The sequence below is a fragment of the Dama dama genome, chromosome 20 (assembly GCF_033118175.1).
Source record: "Dama dama isolate Ldn47 chromosome 20, ASM3311817v1, whole genome shotgun sequence".
In the NCBI taxonomy this organism is placed as follows: domain Eukaryota; kingdom Metazoa; phylum Chordata; class Mammalia; order Artiodactyla; family Cervidae; genus Dama; species Dama dama.
Genome location: NC_083700.1, coordinates 78,023,516 through 78,041,171, shown reverse-complemented (window position 1 = coordinate 78,041,171; position 17,656 = coordinate 78,023,516). Strand labels below are relative to the sequence as shown.

Genomic DNA, 17,656 nt, shown 5'->3' with positions numbered 1-17,656 from the left:
GCTATTTAATGCTTGCAGCAATTGTACAAATTGTTTTACTGCTTCCATTTTATAGAGGAGGAATACTGAGGTTCCAAGAGGGTAGGTGACCTAAGACCAAGAGCCTGTTTTCTCCACCATCTGTAAGAGAAACACCAGGAATTCTGGAAGATATGAAGGTGACTAAGCCAAACTGATCCAGGACAGCTTCAGGTCACAGACTCAGCAGGTCCCTGGGTCTCTCTCCCTTGACATGCCCATGTGCTGAGGAGAAACCATGATAGCATGAGGAAGGAACAAATAAAAATCTCTTCCTCAAAAGGAGCTGCCATTGAACCCAGACACCTGTCAGAGAGCTATCCTGGCAGAGCCTGGGGCATGCAGGATCTGGTCAGGCTCTGGAAGGCAAGGGGTTCTTAGGCACAGCCCCTGCCTGCTGTGAATCCCCTGTCTAGAGGCAATCAGTCAAATTCAACAATATCCTCAAAGTAGCAGACAAGAGGGTACATCTCATAGATAGGGCTACACTGTGACTTTCATGGACCTCACACAGTTTTCCTTTCCTCCATAACAAAAATATTAAAGGTAAATATAAACATAACAACTGTGGTGGTATAAAGATGAATATAATCCAGGCTGGATTAGTTTTTTTCTTGACTTAAACAAAATTAAAACACTTCTGTGGGGACCTAATAACACTGTGAACCCTAGGCACTGTGCCTCAAAGCTAAGTTTTTCTTAAACATGAGAGTCTCAGGTAAGGCACAATGGAGGACCAAGAAGGGAGAAGCTGCCCCCACTGCCAGAGGCAGTGGCAGGGAAGGGTAAAGGGTTGGGGAGGGAGTTGGGACTAGAATAAATAAACACCAGGCAGGCTATGGAGTCTGGACAAGGCACAGAAGGCATAGGAAAGCCTGCGAGCCAAGCTGATACAAGGCAGGATCCCCCTGGAAGATGGACTGAAACGAGAGAGGCAGAGAGACAACAGGTGCCTATGGCGACCACCTGGGCAATGCCGTGAGCTTCGTGGGGCAGAGGCCTCAGCTATCCTGTTCATCACTAAATCCCCAGTGCCTGGCACAGAACAGGTGCTTAATACACGCTTGTTGGATGAATGAACAGCAAATGAATGACCTAATTCAAGAAGTAGTCATTAAAATGGAAAGGATGGGTAAGAAGTTACTTTAAAGGTAAAATCAACATTTTACAACTTTCCAGTGATTCTATATAACCCATATTTTATGTAACTTACCAAAGTGACTAATAACTTGACTGTGGCCTTTGGCATCTCTCTCTCAGGCAGAAAAAAGCCATGTATCTACAGAGTCCACATGCAGCATAAACCGTAGCTACAGGACTGTCCCTGTCCATACCCTTCCATGTGAAAGTAGAAGCCTGTAGCTCTCAGCTGCCCAAGAGGCTGGCATCCATGCTGCCCCCAGGCTGAGAAGCCTGCTCTTCAAGGGCAGAACAGAGCACAGGCCAGAAGGACTCCTTTAGGATTGGCTGCCCAGGGAAGGCAGAAAGTAAGAGGTGAACCAGCTCCAGCAGCTAAGCAGGAAATCTGAAGCGGGGGCAGAAAAAGAGGGACAAGGCCATGACGGACTCCTCTGACCACTGAGGGAAGTCCAAAATGGAGCATTCTCATCATTCATACAATAAGCTAGTGATCTACTCTAAGTTCTGGGGGGTCCTGCCTGGGAGGAGACAGGTGACAGGTCTAAATGGGATGATGAAGAGAGTAACTTAGAGCTTCCAAGTGCTAATTGTGTGCCAAGCACTCCACACACAAAGGCTCAAAGCAGGCGTCTCACAAAGAGATACGATTCCCAGGTGGTGCAGTGGGCAAGAATCCACCTGCCAGTGCAGGAGATGCGGGTGTGATGCCTGGGTCGGGAAGATCCCCTGGAAAAGGAAATGGCAACCCACTCCAGTATTCTTGCCTGCAAACTCCCATGGACTGAGGATCCTGGCAGGGTACAGTCCATGGGGTTGCAAAGAGTTGGACACAACTGAACAACTAACATTTTCACTTCTGGGCTTCCCAGGTGGTGCTAGTGGTAAAGAACCTTCCTGCCAATGCAGGAGACATTAAGAGATGAGGGTTCGACTCCTGTGTCAGGAAGAACCCCTGGAGGAGGACATGACAACCCACTCCAGTATTCTTCCCTGGAGAATTCCACAGACAGAGGAGCCTGGCGGGCCCCAGTCCATGGGGTGGCAAAGAGTCAGACACAACTGAAGCGATTTAGCATGCAGCACGCATGGAAGATTACCTGGGCTAATGAGGCAAAGCGATGTCAAGGGTGGAGGAAGCTGTCTGAAAGAGCAGAACTGATCACAGATTTTCCCTGAACCAGTAGGAACCATGGATTTCCCACATCCCCGCTGAGACTCTATGATAAAGAGCCACGCACCCAGCATACCCCCTTGGGGCTGAATGAGGACATTTTCCAAGGTTGCCATCTGAGTGCTGTGAAAATGGCCTTGCTTTAGAAGCCTTCTGGTAAGATGTTCAACAAGATAAGGCAATGTACAATGTCTTCATTACAGAAAGGCTGAAGTGAGCCTAAAACAAGGCTGGATCTCTGGAAATTGCCTATAGTCAGAGACTGATAGCTCTCTATTTAATAAGACAATAAAATGGAAAAAACCTTTAGATTAGTGACTGTCGAAATCAACATCTTCCATAAGCAACAAGGATATATTGTACTATTGTATGGCTCAGGGCAATATAGCCACTATTTTGTAATAACTTTAAATAAAAAATACTGAATCACAGGGCTTCCCTGGTGGTCTAATGGTTAGGACTCCACCTTGCAATGCAAGGGACACCAGTTCGATCCCTGGTCTGGGAAAATGCTACATGCCATGGAGCAACTAAGCCTGTGCTCTAAGAGCCCAGGAGCCTCAACTACCGAGCGCTCCCGCCGCAACTGCTGAAGCCCGCGTGACTAGAGCCCACACGGCACAAGAGAAGCCACTGCAGTGAGAAGCCCACACACAACAAAGAGCAGCCCCGCACTCACCACTAGAGAAAGCCTGCGTGCAGCAACAGAGACCCACCACAACCAAAAAATAAGTATTTTTTAAAATATATTGAATCATTATGCTGTACATATGAAACAAATTACAAATTGACTATATTTCAAGAAAAATATATAAATAAGTGTAACAATGGAAATGTTTTAGGGAAAAAAAAAAATCAACACCTACCTAATCGCTAATAAGACAAAACCAGTAAGTACCCTCAAGACAGAAACTGTACACTCCTTTCAAAATTAATTATTAAACCTGGGCCACCAACTCCTGATATTACAATATGCTAATGGAAAAAAATTAAGGATGACCTAAATAAATGTAGTATGATAATGGACTATTATATTCCTTTGCAGGATGATGTGGGAGAATACTGCCAGAAGGAAGGAGGGAGGAAGGGGTCATCAGACAGATAGACCCACCAATGAGAGATACGCCTTCCTTGCAAGTTTTTGAGAAAATTATACTACAGATGATTACATAGTCTAAGCTTATGTACAGATATTATATACAACAAATTCTCTTTAGGTTTCTATAGAACCTGACTAATGGACAGTGAAATTCATTTAGATAAAAAAGCAAGAAAATATGATTTTTCTTAAAAGGAATAAAGAGTATGTTTGTCTTATATTAAGATAAATCATAAAACAATAGCTAAAAAATTATCTAAAAGCAGAAAACTATAATTAAAGTACAAAAATACTGCCCAAAATAGAGCTGGGATTCCACTGAAATAGTCACCAACATTTATTTTCACATTACACCTTCTTTAGTGGCAAGATGATGAGGTTTCAAAATTATGTAGTCTGTTGTAATGCAAATGTTTTAGCTTAGGGTGGGATCTTTCCAAGTTCAAAGAGTTTGTGGTAACAAGGCAATATCCTGTTGAAGCACAGTGTCAGGTACAAAGTCAAGGTGCCAAAAGTAAGGCAGCCATGAACTTCCTGGCAGCTAGCAGTAACGTGTGTGTGTGTCCATCTCTGTGCAACCCCATGGTCTGCTGCCCACCAGGCTCGTCTGTTCATGGGATTCTCCAGGCATGCATACTGGAGTGGGCTGCCACTCCCTTCTCCAGGGAATCTTCTCAACCCAGGGATCAAACTTGGGTCCCTTACATCGCCTGCACTGGCAATGGGCGGGGGGGGAGGGCGTGTCTTTACCACTAGCACCACCTGGGAATACCCAACAGAAATGGGGAGCTGTCAAAGACAGTTTTTCATGAGGCATTCACATGACCAACCAAGAGGATTCTAGTGCTAACAAGACAAGTCACTATGCATGTAACTTTGAGTAACTCACTTGTCTTTTTTGGACATCAGTTTCCACCTAAAAAATAGGAAGAGCTGAATCAGGCAAACTCAGGTCCCTTCCAAGTCCCATATTCTACCATTCTAGATTCTGAGTCTAAAAACCTAGAGGGAAAGAACTAGAACTGAGTGACAAGCCTCCTTCCCAGACTTCAAGCTACAAATACATGCTTCAATGTTGGGTTGCAGAGCCAACCCCCAGGCCACAGGAACAGGATTACACTCTGAAAAATAAATCCAAATTTAGCCAGAAGGCTCAGCTGGGTGGGATGAACATTTCCCTAAACCTGGGGCAGGAAATCTCACAGGACACACACCTCTCAAGGTGAGACCAAGGGTGAGTAAGGAGGGAGGAGAAAAGTCAGCCCAGGATGATTATCAAAGAACGTACATCTGGTTCAGCTTCCGCTGAGAAAAACATCCAGCCACTGCAGAATGGTAATAACTCTACTGACCTCTCAACGGAAATAGCAGTTAAGATACTGTGGAGAGCCTCTGAGATCCCCAGGCTGTTCTACATGACCCTGCGTTCCAGTAGCACCTGAGCCAACTCACTGACTAAATCCCCTCTAGGTAAGTTAAGATCCTTTTCAAAAAGGATTCACCCTGTTTATCAGCTTCTCTGTTAAATACAAGTGTGAACCTGTGGTTAACTGGTGGCAGGTGGTTTAGTTGCTAAGTCGTGTCTGACTCTTGCGACCCCATGGACTATAGCTCTCCAGGTTCCTCTGTCCATGGGATTCTCCAGGCAAGAATACTGGAGTGGGTTGCCATTTCCTTCTCCAGAGAATCTTCCCAACATAGGAATCGAACCCAGGTCTCCTACATTGCAGGCAGATTCTTTACCGACTAAAGGGAAGCTTGTGGTTAACTAGTATCTAATAAATACACTTCCAATTCAACATACAGATCAAACATGCTTATAAACTCAAGAGACTATAGCGATGAAGTACTGACTATGCCACCTTAGGAGACTATGTGACACTTAACAAAGTCTACAATATGGGAGCAAAGATAAAATATTCACTAGAAGAAAAATTATAGCCCCACTGGACCAAAATCCTCAGGCAGTGGATTGAAACACCCACCTCTTTAGAACAAGACCAAGCTAGGATTTCTAGGTTTCCACTTCAGGCAGTGTTTCTCAAGCTCTCTAGTAAGAAACATCTTATTATACAATGAGCTAATACATACGGATTATATATTAAGAAACATTTTATTATACCATGGCCTAGAACATACAGATTATATATTAAGAAACATTTTATTATACCATGACCTAGAACGTACAGATTAATCTCAAACTACAGCTCTAAAAACAATATTCTTAGGTTATGTATATATGCTGATATTATCTATTCTCATCTATCTCTCTCAAAAAATTTCTGGTCATAACTCTCTAAATTAAACTCATGACCATAATTCACTGAATAAAAACTCTGCTGTAAGGTACTAAGCCTATTCAAAATACCCTCTGCTTTTTAATGATTTCTTTTCTAAAATGCAACAGAGGAAGGTGATCAAACTCATCTTGAATTGTTCTCCAAATACTGAAGAAGTCCTTTCTCATAGCAAGCAAATACAAAACTTACAGGTTGCAAAAATGACTACACTGCCTCTTGGTAAGTGACTTAGGTCTGCAGGCTGACGGTCGTGCGTCCCTGCGCAGGCGAGACTGGCAGGCAGCCATACCTCATCCGGTAGTGGAGCCGGAGTGACGTCTTGTCGTCAACGGTGATGCTGCGATTCGGAGCGTACCAGAGCTTGGTGCTCTCGTCATACAGGGCAAAGAGGTTGTGACACAGAGGAGAGATACCTGGGCAAAAGTGAAGAAGGGATCAGCAAATTAAAGACAGATAGATCTGGCCATCTTTTTTCAAAGCACCACATATGCAAAGACCAGCAATTCTCTCATTCAGAAAGAATCCGAGTCATATTTGCATCCTCTTAGGGCTAAATACAACTTCCAATCATGCACAATCAGGCAGTTTTAAACATAATAATAAAAAATTATGGCTCTCCAGGAATATGGACTATAGCACCTGGCAAACCAGGTAAAAAACCATTTAAAAATAAAAGTCTAATAATATTTCTCATTACAGTGTCTGTGACAGTCTTACCAAATCCTGATTCAAAGAAAAAAAGGCCATCTGAGAAAGTCCCAGACCCCATCTGTTGTGCACCTTGCTAATCACAGTGAGAAGCACTCTTAGAATTTGAGAAATCCTTGATCTAGCTCCTACAGAGTGTTTAAACAGTTCTAACATACTTTGATTACACATTAAACATGCAAATAAGTTCCTGGCAGTAGCGTGTGAAATGTGTGTTAGAATAAATAACCAAAGTGATTATCCATGATTAAAATCTATTACCATAAATGGTAAATACACTTTTAAGGTACTCTGTATAGTTACTGAAGTATTTTTTACTAACAGCCAACTAGCAAGAACATAACTGTTGACAACAGGTAGCCTTGCCTCCCTACAAGTGCTCCCTTGACTTCCTATCCAACTAACCACCTCCTTTGGTATAAGAATGTTAGAAGAGATTAGGGAGATGAGGCCAGGAAAGTACCTTTCCACTCAACTTCCACTGAGCCCATGATTAAAATTACACACACCTGTAACCTAAAAGTGTAAGGGAAGTAGGAGAATGATTATAAATAATCAATTATTGTTGATATTTTCATGTGTGGTCAGGCCTCAAACAAAGATACAATGAACTTATATGGTGGGAAAAAACAAAAAAAGGAGGAGGCGGGGAACGTGAGGTAGCTGGTACTTGATTCCCAACTCAGATACGTGAAGACAGATGGACAGTGACTGGTACCCCCACTGATCCTGCCCACCTAGGCAGGGACTCTCTCCCATGCACACACTAAGAAGTTACAGGTTTCTTGGCTTCTTCATGCTTCTGCTGAATACCTCAACTTCTGTTTCTCAAGTTATTTGGGAGTTACTTCTTCAGTAACTGTACATGGAGTTACACTACTCCATGTAGCAGAGGAGATGGAGCTAAGCTTCAAAGAGCATTTTCCCTTGGGAACCATGGTAAATGGCTTTTAGATCCAGTATTACTAGGACTATATTTCAGGTAAACAATGGATTTTCATTCATTAACTGGCTTCTGTGGACTGGCCTGGAAACCTAGCTTTTCTTTATAGATATCCGTATTTGAATATGAAAACACGTATTTGAAGCATAATTTATCTGTAATCAAATAGATAAGTCTACAACTCTATCCCAGGTCTGATTCAGAATATATCACTACTTAAAAAGAAGATCAAAAATACCTACATAGCACCAACATTTACTGAGGGCTTAGTATCAGGCATGAGGCTAACATACTCTACATCTATCATCTTTTAATTCTCCTAATACCTTCTGTGGTTAAGTATTATTTCTGCCATTTTACAGATAAAGAAACTCCGAGATTTAGTCTGATTCAAGGTTGTTCAACTAGTAAAATGTAAGACTGGCATTCAAACCCAGATAGAGCTACCGAGGAGGGTAAAATAATGAGAGATAAAAGAACAAAAATCTATCCTATCTATATTGGTAAAAAAATGAGAATATTGCCCCCAAAACATCATGTACTATAAAAATAATAATAGCTACAAGAATCTGTGATATTCCATATTCATGTATTAATTTCTGCAACAATCCCCTGAGTTGGTTACAAAAGCTAGTAATCATCCTCTACAGACTGGGCTTAAAAACTGATGCCCCAAACTGACCCTGAGCCCAGAGTAACAGGATACAGGGGCTGAGTCTGTCTTCATATTCACAGGCTCTCCCTCTCATCTCTTGAAACAGCAATTCCTCTACCTCTCACTAACTGCAGCCCAACAATTCTGCACAAATGATCCTTGCTAACAAACTAAGGTTTATACCTGTTATGCTAATGGCAAGACGCTTGGCTAAGAGAATAAACACCATAAACCAAATCTCAAGAGAAAGGGGAAAAAATGTTTTTAAAGCTGCTGTCACACCAACCTCTCCCCTTTTATTTCAACTCTGGTATTTAAAGAATTTTAAGCAGAAAGACAGATCAGAAAGAAAATGGGTTTTCTAGACAAACCTAACTCAGGGCTGGCTCTAAGACAAGGTAGCTTATTCTGCAAAGAGCCATACAATTCCCCCACCACCCCCATTGTAATAATCCTCAGAGCTGCTCTGAGGACCAAAGATGATGTAAGTAAAGCATGGATCAGGCTACCTGCCATCATACCTACTGAATCCACCATGATGAAATGAGTTGATTTTTTTAAAAAACAGCTGTACAAAGCTGTACAACCATCACCAAGCTCCAAGTGGATTAGATCTTGCAGTTTCTATCAATTAACTTTACCTGTCATTTAAAAGCAGGTAGGCAAAAACTGCCAATGACCCCGAGGTTTAAAGGATAATGAAAGTGGCTTTATTTTGTTAGTTTGGTTTCCCACCTTCTGAGGGCAATAGGCTAACTTTAGTAAGAGAAGCTTCACTTAAAAATATATAAATATAAAAAAGGATTGTGTTGTTCACAGCTTCACTGTCCTTCCTTTTCACAACTTGGCAATCTGACCAAGCCACAAAGTGACACTTAACTTCTCACTTCAATTTAGCATCACGATATCGCTGGGGTGGGGAGGAGGGTGTCAGGCACAAAAGAGGCAGGCCATGGCAGCCTAAGGATAGATCACACTTTTCAGAAGTTTTAAACTATTAACATATTGAGAGATGGTACTTACTGAGCTTATAACTTTGTGCTTTATTCATTTAGTGCTGACATTTCAATTTCATAGATACAGGGGAAATTAGAAAACTAAGCATCATTTTCTCAGACCCCATTAATGACAGAGAAGGAATAAGTTACCTTGCAGTGAAGACAGTAAGAAGTGAAATTTTTAGAATTAAATTCACCGGCCTAAGGCTAAATGCCAGTCAGTGGCTGAGGCTGGACAGAACAGCTGAGCCACAGAACCCAGCCCTCCTCCCCCCAGTGGAGCTGCCAGGGGCAGAGACCGGGGCCTGCCGGGCAGCCCCTGGTACTCACAGCACTCCTGCGCCGCTCGGATGCACAGCTCCTCCGCCGTGTACTCTCCGCCGCCCAGCCGGAGAGGCTCCCTGTCCGACAGGTAGAAGAGCACTTCCACCCCCGGCTCAGGGGCCTCCAGATTCATCTCCGCCTTCTTGGAGCTCCTCATTTTAGCACAGAAGGCCATGGCACTGCAGTCCTCTTTTATATTTAGATACTGGAGTGGAAGGAAAATGAGATTACATGGTCATTCTACGTACTAAAAGTTGGTCAAAGAGTGTTTTGAAGGGAAGCAAGGAGAAAGATATGGTTATTAGATAAGGACCTCCCTCCTGCCCCTTCCCTCCCTGAAAATCAAATGCATGGGAGCTTACAACAGAAGCAACCATGGAAGGTAATCAATTATGCACCCTAATGAATAAATTATTGTCAGACCATATTCTCAAAAATCAGAGTGATGTAGACATGACCTAAATTTATATTCTCTATTTCTACACAAGTTGTAGCTGAAAAATGTGCCTCATTCTGGAACCACTGATGTTAATGTTACTAATATTCCTGCTACCACTAGACCTACTGGCACAAATTACACTGCCTTTTAATTTTATGTCTATCTCACAGTAAATGACAAGCTCAATGAGGGCATTAACCATCCTTACTTCATGCCCCTAGAATCTCACTCAGGGCTGGCTCTGAGACAGTGCACACAAAAGGACTACAGACTCGTGTTCATAAACCACATGGACAGATCACGAGAATTAATGAGTGCAGCCAGGCCCCTTCACCCCACAGACGGGGAGGTCGATGGGCAGCACTCTGTGGCACCAGGATGTGAGAGAGAAGCCTTGCTGTCAAAGATCAGAACCCACTGGTGAGAAGTTTGCAAATAAGTTACTCACCTGAGCCCCCTTGGTGGGGAGAACAACTAGAATTAAAGAGACAACCTCAGCAACTTAACCATGGGTGCAGAGAGAAAAGAGGGGGGAACTAGAGAAAGTCTCAGGTGTTCTTTCTCCCCCTCACCCCAACACCAAAGGCCTCAAACTAACTTCTCTGACCCCAGGTTCCTACTTTCCTCCTGCCTACCAAGCCCACCTTCACTTAGCCCCCAAAGCACACATCAGACCCTCTAAAGATTCCCCATTAATCTAGAGACCAACTCTAACCTGCTAACAGAGGCCTTCCCTCAACAGGCTAGCTAGCTTCACTGGACTCATCTCACATCACCCTCAGTCTCTTACTTCAGGCTTGAAATCCACAAAGCTGCCATCTTCCTATTACCCACCCCCTAGTCCACCCACCACCAATGTAATTTTTCTCATTTTCCTGCCTTTGCTTACGCTGATCCTCCAACAGGAGTACCTTTGCACCTTATCCCTTTCATGGCAAACTTCAATTTTCTTTAGAACTCAGCTCCGATATTACCTCCTGCAGGAAGCCTCCACTGAACCTCCACCCCACCTCTCCACCTCCTGAGTGAGATGCCCTCTCTCACACTCACCACACTGCACTGAGCACGCTGAACTACGATCCTCTTATTCTCATGTCTGTCTTTCTCTCAATCCCACGTGCTATGAGTTCCTTAAGGACAAGCACAACGCTGTCCATCTCTGTACCAGTGCCTAGCACAGGGCTTGCGGAATGACCCAAACCAAGCTATAGAAGGAGAGCCACTGTCAGTTCTCTTCATCAAATTCTGTGCTTAGTCTATTAGCTGCCCTGATGAAGAGATACTTACAGGAAGGACACAAACCAGGTACTCCTCAATGCCACAAACTAAGAGGCATTTGGTTTTACCTGTTTAATCACCAAAGTAAATCTGAAGATCAAATTTTTTCAAAGACCAGGCTGAAAGATTAGCTCGTAACTCATCTTAAGGTTCAGATCAACTATCAAACAAAAAAAACCAACACTGGGCTTCCAACTCTAACCTCCAACAAAAAATAAGAGATGAAAAAACAGTAACTAGAATCTGCTTCATAACATAAGAAAAACCTTTCTCTTTAAGACTCTGAACAAACATAGCAGGGGAAGAATTCGAAGATGGTATCATACCCTTTTACCATAAAAATATAATAAGGAAAGTATTCATGATTATATATGTAGAAGATGAGGGACCATTTGAAATAGAAAAAGAAAATACAATGTCCAACAGGAGAGGGTTCGGTAAACAAAATTAAGAGTATCAACACAAAGGAACACTATGAGGCTGTTCAGTTCAGTTCAGTTGCTCAGTCGTGGCTGACTCTGCGACCCCATGGACTGCAGCATGCCAGGCCTCTCTGTTCATCACCAACTCCCGGAATTTACTCAAACTCATGTCCATTGAGTTGGTGACGCCATCCAACCATCTCATCCTCTGTTGTCCCCTTCTCCTTCCAGCTTCAATCTTTCCCATCATCAGGGTCTTTTCAAATGAGTCAATTCTTCCCATCAGGTGGCCAAAGTATTGGACTTTCAGCTTCAACAGCAGTCCTTCCAATGAACACCCAGGACTGATCTCCTTTAGGATGGACTGGCTGGATCTCCTTGCAGTCCAAGGGACTCTCAAGAGTCTTCTCCAACACCACAGTTCAAAAGCATCAATTCCTCGATGCTTAGCTTTCTTTACAGTCCAGCTCTCACATCCATACATGACTACTGGAAAAACTACAGCCTTAACTAGACAGACCTTTGTTGGCAAAGTAATGTCTCTGCTTTTTAATATACTGTCTAGGTTGGTCACAACTTTCCTTCCAAGGAGTAAGCGTCTTCTAATTATATGGCTGTAGTCACCATCTGCAGTGATTTTGGAACCCAAAATATAAAGTCTGCCACTGTTTCCCCATCTACTTGCCATGAAGTAGTGGGACCAGATGCCATGATCTTTGTTTTCTGAATGTTGAGCTTTCAGCCAACTTTTTCACTCTCCTCTTTCACTTTCTTCAAGAGGCTCTTTAGTTCTTCTTCACTTTCTGACACAAGGGTGGTGTCATCTGCATATCTGAGGTTATCGATATTTCTCCCGGCAATCTTGATTCCAGCTTGTGCTTCATCCAGCCCAGCATTTCTCATGATGTACTCTGCATATAAGGTAAATAAGCAGGGTGACAATATACAGCCTTGGTGTACTCCTTTTCCTATTTGGAACCAGTCTGTTGTTCCATGTCCAGTTCTAACTGTTGCTTCCTGACCTGCATACAGGTTGCTCAAGACGCAGGTCAGGTGGTCTGGTATTCACATCTCTTTCAGAATTTTCTACAGTTAATTGTGATCCACACAGTCAAAGGCTTTGGCATAGTCAATAAAGCAGAAGTAGATATTTTTCTGGAACTCTCTTGCTTTCTTGATGATCCAGTGGATGTTGGCAATTTGATCTCTGGTTCCTCTGCCTTTTCTAAATCCAGCTTGAACATCTGGAAGTCGGTTCACGTATTGCTGAAGCCTGGCTTGGAGAATTTTGAGCATTACCTTCCTAGCGTGTGAGATGAGTGCAATTATGAGGTAGTTTGAGCATTCTTTGGCATTGCCTTTCTTAGGGATTGGAATGAAAACTGACCTTTTCCAGTCCTGTGGCCACTGCTGAGTTTTCCAAATTTGCTGACATATTGAGTGCAGCACTTTAACAGTATCATCTTTTAGGATTTGAAATAGCTCAACTGGAATTCCATTACCTCCACTAGTTTTGTTCGTAGTGATGCTTCCTAAAGCCCACTTGACTTCACATTCCAGGATGTCTGGCTCTAGGTGAGTGATCACACCATCGTGATTATCTGGGTCGTGAAAATCTTTTTTGTACAGTTCTGTGTATTCTCGCCACCTCTTCTTAATATCTTCTGCTTCTGTTAGGTCCATACCATTTCTGTCCTTTATTGAGCCCATCTTTGCATGAAATGGTCCCTTGGTATCTCTAGTCTTTCCCATTCTATTGTTTTCCTCTATTTCTTTCAACTGATCACTGAGAAGACTTTTTATCTCTCCTTACTATTCTTTGGAACTCTACATTCAAATGGGAATATCTTTCCTTTTCTCTTTTGCTTTTTGCTTCTCTTCTTTTCACAGCTATTTGGTAAGGCCTCCTCGGACAGCCATTTTGGTTTTTTGCACTTGTTTTTATTGGGGATGGTCTTAATCCCTGGCTCCTATACAATGTCACGAACCTCCATCCACAGTTCATCAGGCATTCTGTCTATCAGATCTAGTCCCTTAAATCTATTTCTCACTTCCATTGTATAATCATAAGGGATTTGACTTAGGTCATACCTGAATGGTCTAATGGTTTTCCCTACTTTCTTCAATTTAAGTCTGAATTTGGCAATAAGGAGTTCATGGTCTGAGCCACAGTCAGCTCCTGGTCTTGTTTTTGCTGACTGTATAGAGCTTCTCCATCTTTGGCTGCAAAGAATATAATCAATCTGATTTTGGTATTGACCATCTGGTGATGTCCATGTGTAGAGTCTTCTCTTGTGTTGTTGCAAGAGGGTGTTTGCTATGACCAGTGCGTTCTCTTGGCAAAACTCTATTAGCCTTTGCCCTGCTTCATTCTGTACTCCAAGGCCAAATCTGCCTGTTACTCCAGGTGTTTCTTGACTTCCTACTTGTGCATTCCAGTCTCCTATAATGAAAAGGACATCTTTTTTGAGTGTTAATTCTAGAAGGTCTTATAGGTATTCATAGAACTGTTCAACTTCAGCTTCTTCAGCATTACTGGTCAGGGCACAGATTTGGATTACCGTGATATTGAATGGTTTGCCTTGGAAATGAACAGAGATCATTCTGTCGTTTTTGAGACTGCATCCAAGTACTGCATTTCAGACTTTTTTGGTGACTATGATGGCTACTCCATTTCTTCTAAGGGAATCCTGCCCACAGTAGTAGATATAATGGTCATCTGAGTTAAATTCACCCATTCCGGTCCATTTTAGCTTGCTGATTCCTAAAATGTCAACGTTCACTCTTGCCATCTCCTGTTTGACCACTTCCAACTTGCCTTGATTCATGGACCTGACATTCCAGGTTCCTATGCAATATTGCTCTTTACTGCATCGGACCTTGCTTCCATCACCAGTCCCATCCACAACTGGGTGTTGTTTTTGCTTTGGCTCTGTCTCTTCATTCTTTCTGGAGTTATTTCTCCACTCTTCTCCAATAGCATATTGGGCACCTACCAACCCGGGGGGTTCACCTTTCAGTGTCCTCTCTTTTTCCCTTTTCATACTGTTTCTGGGTTTTCAAGGCAAGAATACTGAAGTCATCTGCCATTCCCTTCTGCAGTGGACCACATTTTGTCAGAACTCTCCACCATGATCTGTCCGTCTTGGGTGGCCCTACAGGGCATGGCTCATAGTTTCATTAAGTTAGATGAGGCTGTGGTTCATGTGATTAGATGGGTTAGTTTTCTGTGATTGTAGTTTTCTTTTTGTCTGCCTGCTGATGGAGAAGGATAAGAGGCTTATGGAAGCTTCCTGATGTTATAGACTGACTGAGGGGGAAACTGGGTCTTGTTCTGATGGGCAGGGCCATGCTCAGTAAATCCTTAATCCAGTTTTCTGTTGATGGGTGGAGCTATGTTCCCTCTCTGCTATTTCCCTGGGGCCAAACTATGGTGGAGGTAATGAAGATAATGGTGACCTCCCTCAAAACAGGCTGTTAAGGTGACATAAACCTAACTGAACCAATGGCTGAAAGATGTCTGTGACACTGCCAAATGAAAAAAGCATAGTATGTACATTATGACCCTTCTGGTGTTGCATATGTACAATTTGGAAAAACAGACAATAAATTGCTAACAGTGGTGAATATCTAGGAGGAATTATGAGGGAAGTTTGACTTTATACTTCCCATTCTTCTGTAGTTAAAAAAAAAAATCTCCAAAGTAGCCCATGCAACATTTGGAATGAAGAAACATTAAAATAACAATATAGAAAAATAAATGGCTATAGTAAGGTAGTACTACAAGTTTAAGATCAGTTTCATTATTCTTTATAGAGACTATTTTCTGTTTTGTCTTTCTTTTCAATACGCAAATGCACATACCTGCATTTATCCGGCTGTCCAATGTCCCCTAAAACGCAGACTGGATTTTCGTCTCTACTTTCCAAAACCCATTCAGAGCTGAGCTAAAAACAAAGAAAAATAAATAAATCAGCTGCAGAGGTAACTGCATCAGAAAATAAGAAAACATTTTCATTAAGGAAGCAGCCTAAACCAAAACCAGGCAGGAAAAAGCATTTCAGAGGAAGAATTAGGGGGAGGAAAAACACTGATGAGGACACAGAGGACAGAGAGGCATCTTAGGGCATAAAAATCAAACAAGACATTATTTTCACTGCTTCAAGAAAGAAGCCAGGGACTTTTGCTTTGTGGCACAGAGTGCCCTGTCCATGTGAATGAGGACCATGTACCTTTTCTGTCCACAACCTCTCTCTCCCCTGAGGCTGTGAACAACAGTTGAGGATACCCAAAGGTGTGCACTTTTATTTCCCATTTCCACTTCCTTTAGAATCACCCTCCTCCCAATCCAGCTTAGCCATGGCTTCATTTTAACGGTGAAACAGCAGATGGTATGGTGATAGGAGGAGGGCCTGGGAACAAATCTGACCAATGAAGCTTTCAATTCATGAAATATTTTTTGAGTCATTTTTATTTGAAAACTTAAGCAGCAAATAAAGGCCCTCCCAACTTCCCAACCTCACCTCAAAGCCTTATTCATACTAAACAAGAATACCATCTTGGTTCTGCAGAATTAAAGTACCTGGTCCCATTCTTACCACTAACCATCAAAACCACCACCACGCACAGCTCTGTATTGTTTTAACAACTTTCCTTGGTGCTTCTCACAAACTCTTTTTAAGAGTAAGACTATGTTTGCAAGTAAGGAGCAACCATTCTTAATGATTTGAAAATGGCTGCCAAATTAATAGAGATTATTGTCTCAGTTTTCTGTTGGCCATTCCACACATTTTATCAGAATCTAGCTTTAGGAAGAGTACAGTCCCATGCATTACATGGCAGAAGTGGAGGTGTGCCTGGGGAAAGCGAGATGAGTTACCTCTGAGGCTGCAAGGCCAGTATTCGCACAGGACCTTACAGTCGAAGTGGGAGACAGCACAAATGAACACACAAAAGCAACCTAAAATCAGTGGGTGTGGCATGATGTCACCTTTATGACCACTGCTAATTCAGTGACTGATACTGGAGAGGGCTTCTTTGGGAAGGTTTTGTGCAGTGTGTGTGCAGGCTCCATCGCTCAGTTGTGTCTTTGCAACTGAATGGACTCTTTGTGATTGATCCCATGGACTGCAGCTTGCCAGGCTCCCCTGTCCATGAAAATTTTCAGGCAAGAACACTAGAGTGGGTTGCCATTTCCTACTCCAGGGGATTTTCCCAACCCAGAGATCACACTGGAGTCTCTTGTGTCTCCTGCACTGGCAGGTAGATTCTTCACCACTGTACCACCTAGGAAGCCCTCTTTCTGCAGTGGATAAGGCAAAACCAATGACACGAGACCAGGCAGAAGATACGAGTACCAATTTTAATGTGATGACTTTGACTTGGCTATTTTGTCATGAACAATTTTTTAAAAATTCAAACAACAAAACACTATACTTTCGGCTTCAAATTTTTATGTAACCAATTGACTTAACTAGATAAATAGATACCCTGCCCTGCAACAAAACAGAAACCTGAAATTAGCTACATGCTAACACCGTGCTTTGGCTCAGAAGCAGGGGTTCAAATCCCATATTTAGGAGACTCATCCAACAATTATTTTTGAGCAGTTCTTCATGCCAGAAGCTGAGCTATATCAAAGAGGGTGCAATGAAGAAGAGCAATATGGTCACTGCTCATGTGGAGTTTACAGTCCACAGGACTAACAGAATCAAACAAAGATGCACAGAAAGACATAATTATAAAGAACTTAAAATGCCATGAAAGAAAAAGAGCATATAATGATGAATGTGATCCAGTATGGAACTCAAGAGGGAAGTAGCACTGAGCTGAGATGGAACAGCTATCATGCGAGGTCAGGAGAAACCAGTTTGGGTAAAAGTAGAGCATGTGCAAAGACCCTACAGAGGGAAGGAGCCAGCCAGTCTGTCTCCCCAGCTGCATAAATAGAGAAAACCCTCCAAAATGCCTTTTGTGTGTGAGTAAAGAACAACACTAATCCATTCATACCTACTAACAGCACAGCATGTCTGAGGCCTTGCTACCCATTTCTTGTAGCACGCTCCCAAAGATGAACAGAAATCAACAAGACAGGCTCCATGCTTTAGAGCAATAAGAAGCTGGCCCCAAACCAGAAAATGGACACACACTCAGAACCTTTT

The 17,656-nt window shown here is 42.6% G+C and overlaps 1 protein-coding gene across 1 annotated transcript in view; it reads right to left on the bottom strand.

Annotated features, from left to right (window-relative positions):
- Positions 1-17,656, bottom strand: part of JAK1 (Janus kinase 1) — a 139,264-nt gene that overhangs the window by 44,584 nt on the left and 77,024 nt on the right. The window contains exons 2-4 of the mRNA XM_061121689.1: positions 15,360-15,442; positions 9,363-9,561; positions 6,018-6,141 (exon numbers count right to left, since the gene is read on the bottom strand). Of these exons, the coding sequence (XP_060977672.1) occupies positions 6,018-6,141; positions 9,363-9,561; positions 15,360-15,365 (329 nt within the window). The 5' untranslated portion in view covers positions 15,366-15,442. The remainder of the gene's footprint in view (positions 1-6,017; positions 6,142-9,362; positions 9,562-15,359; positions 15,443-17,656) is intronic.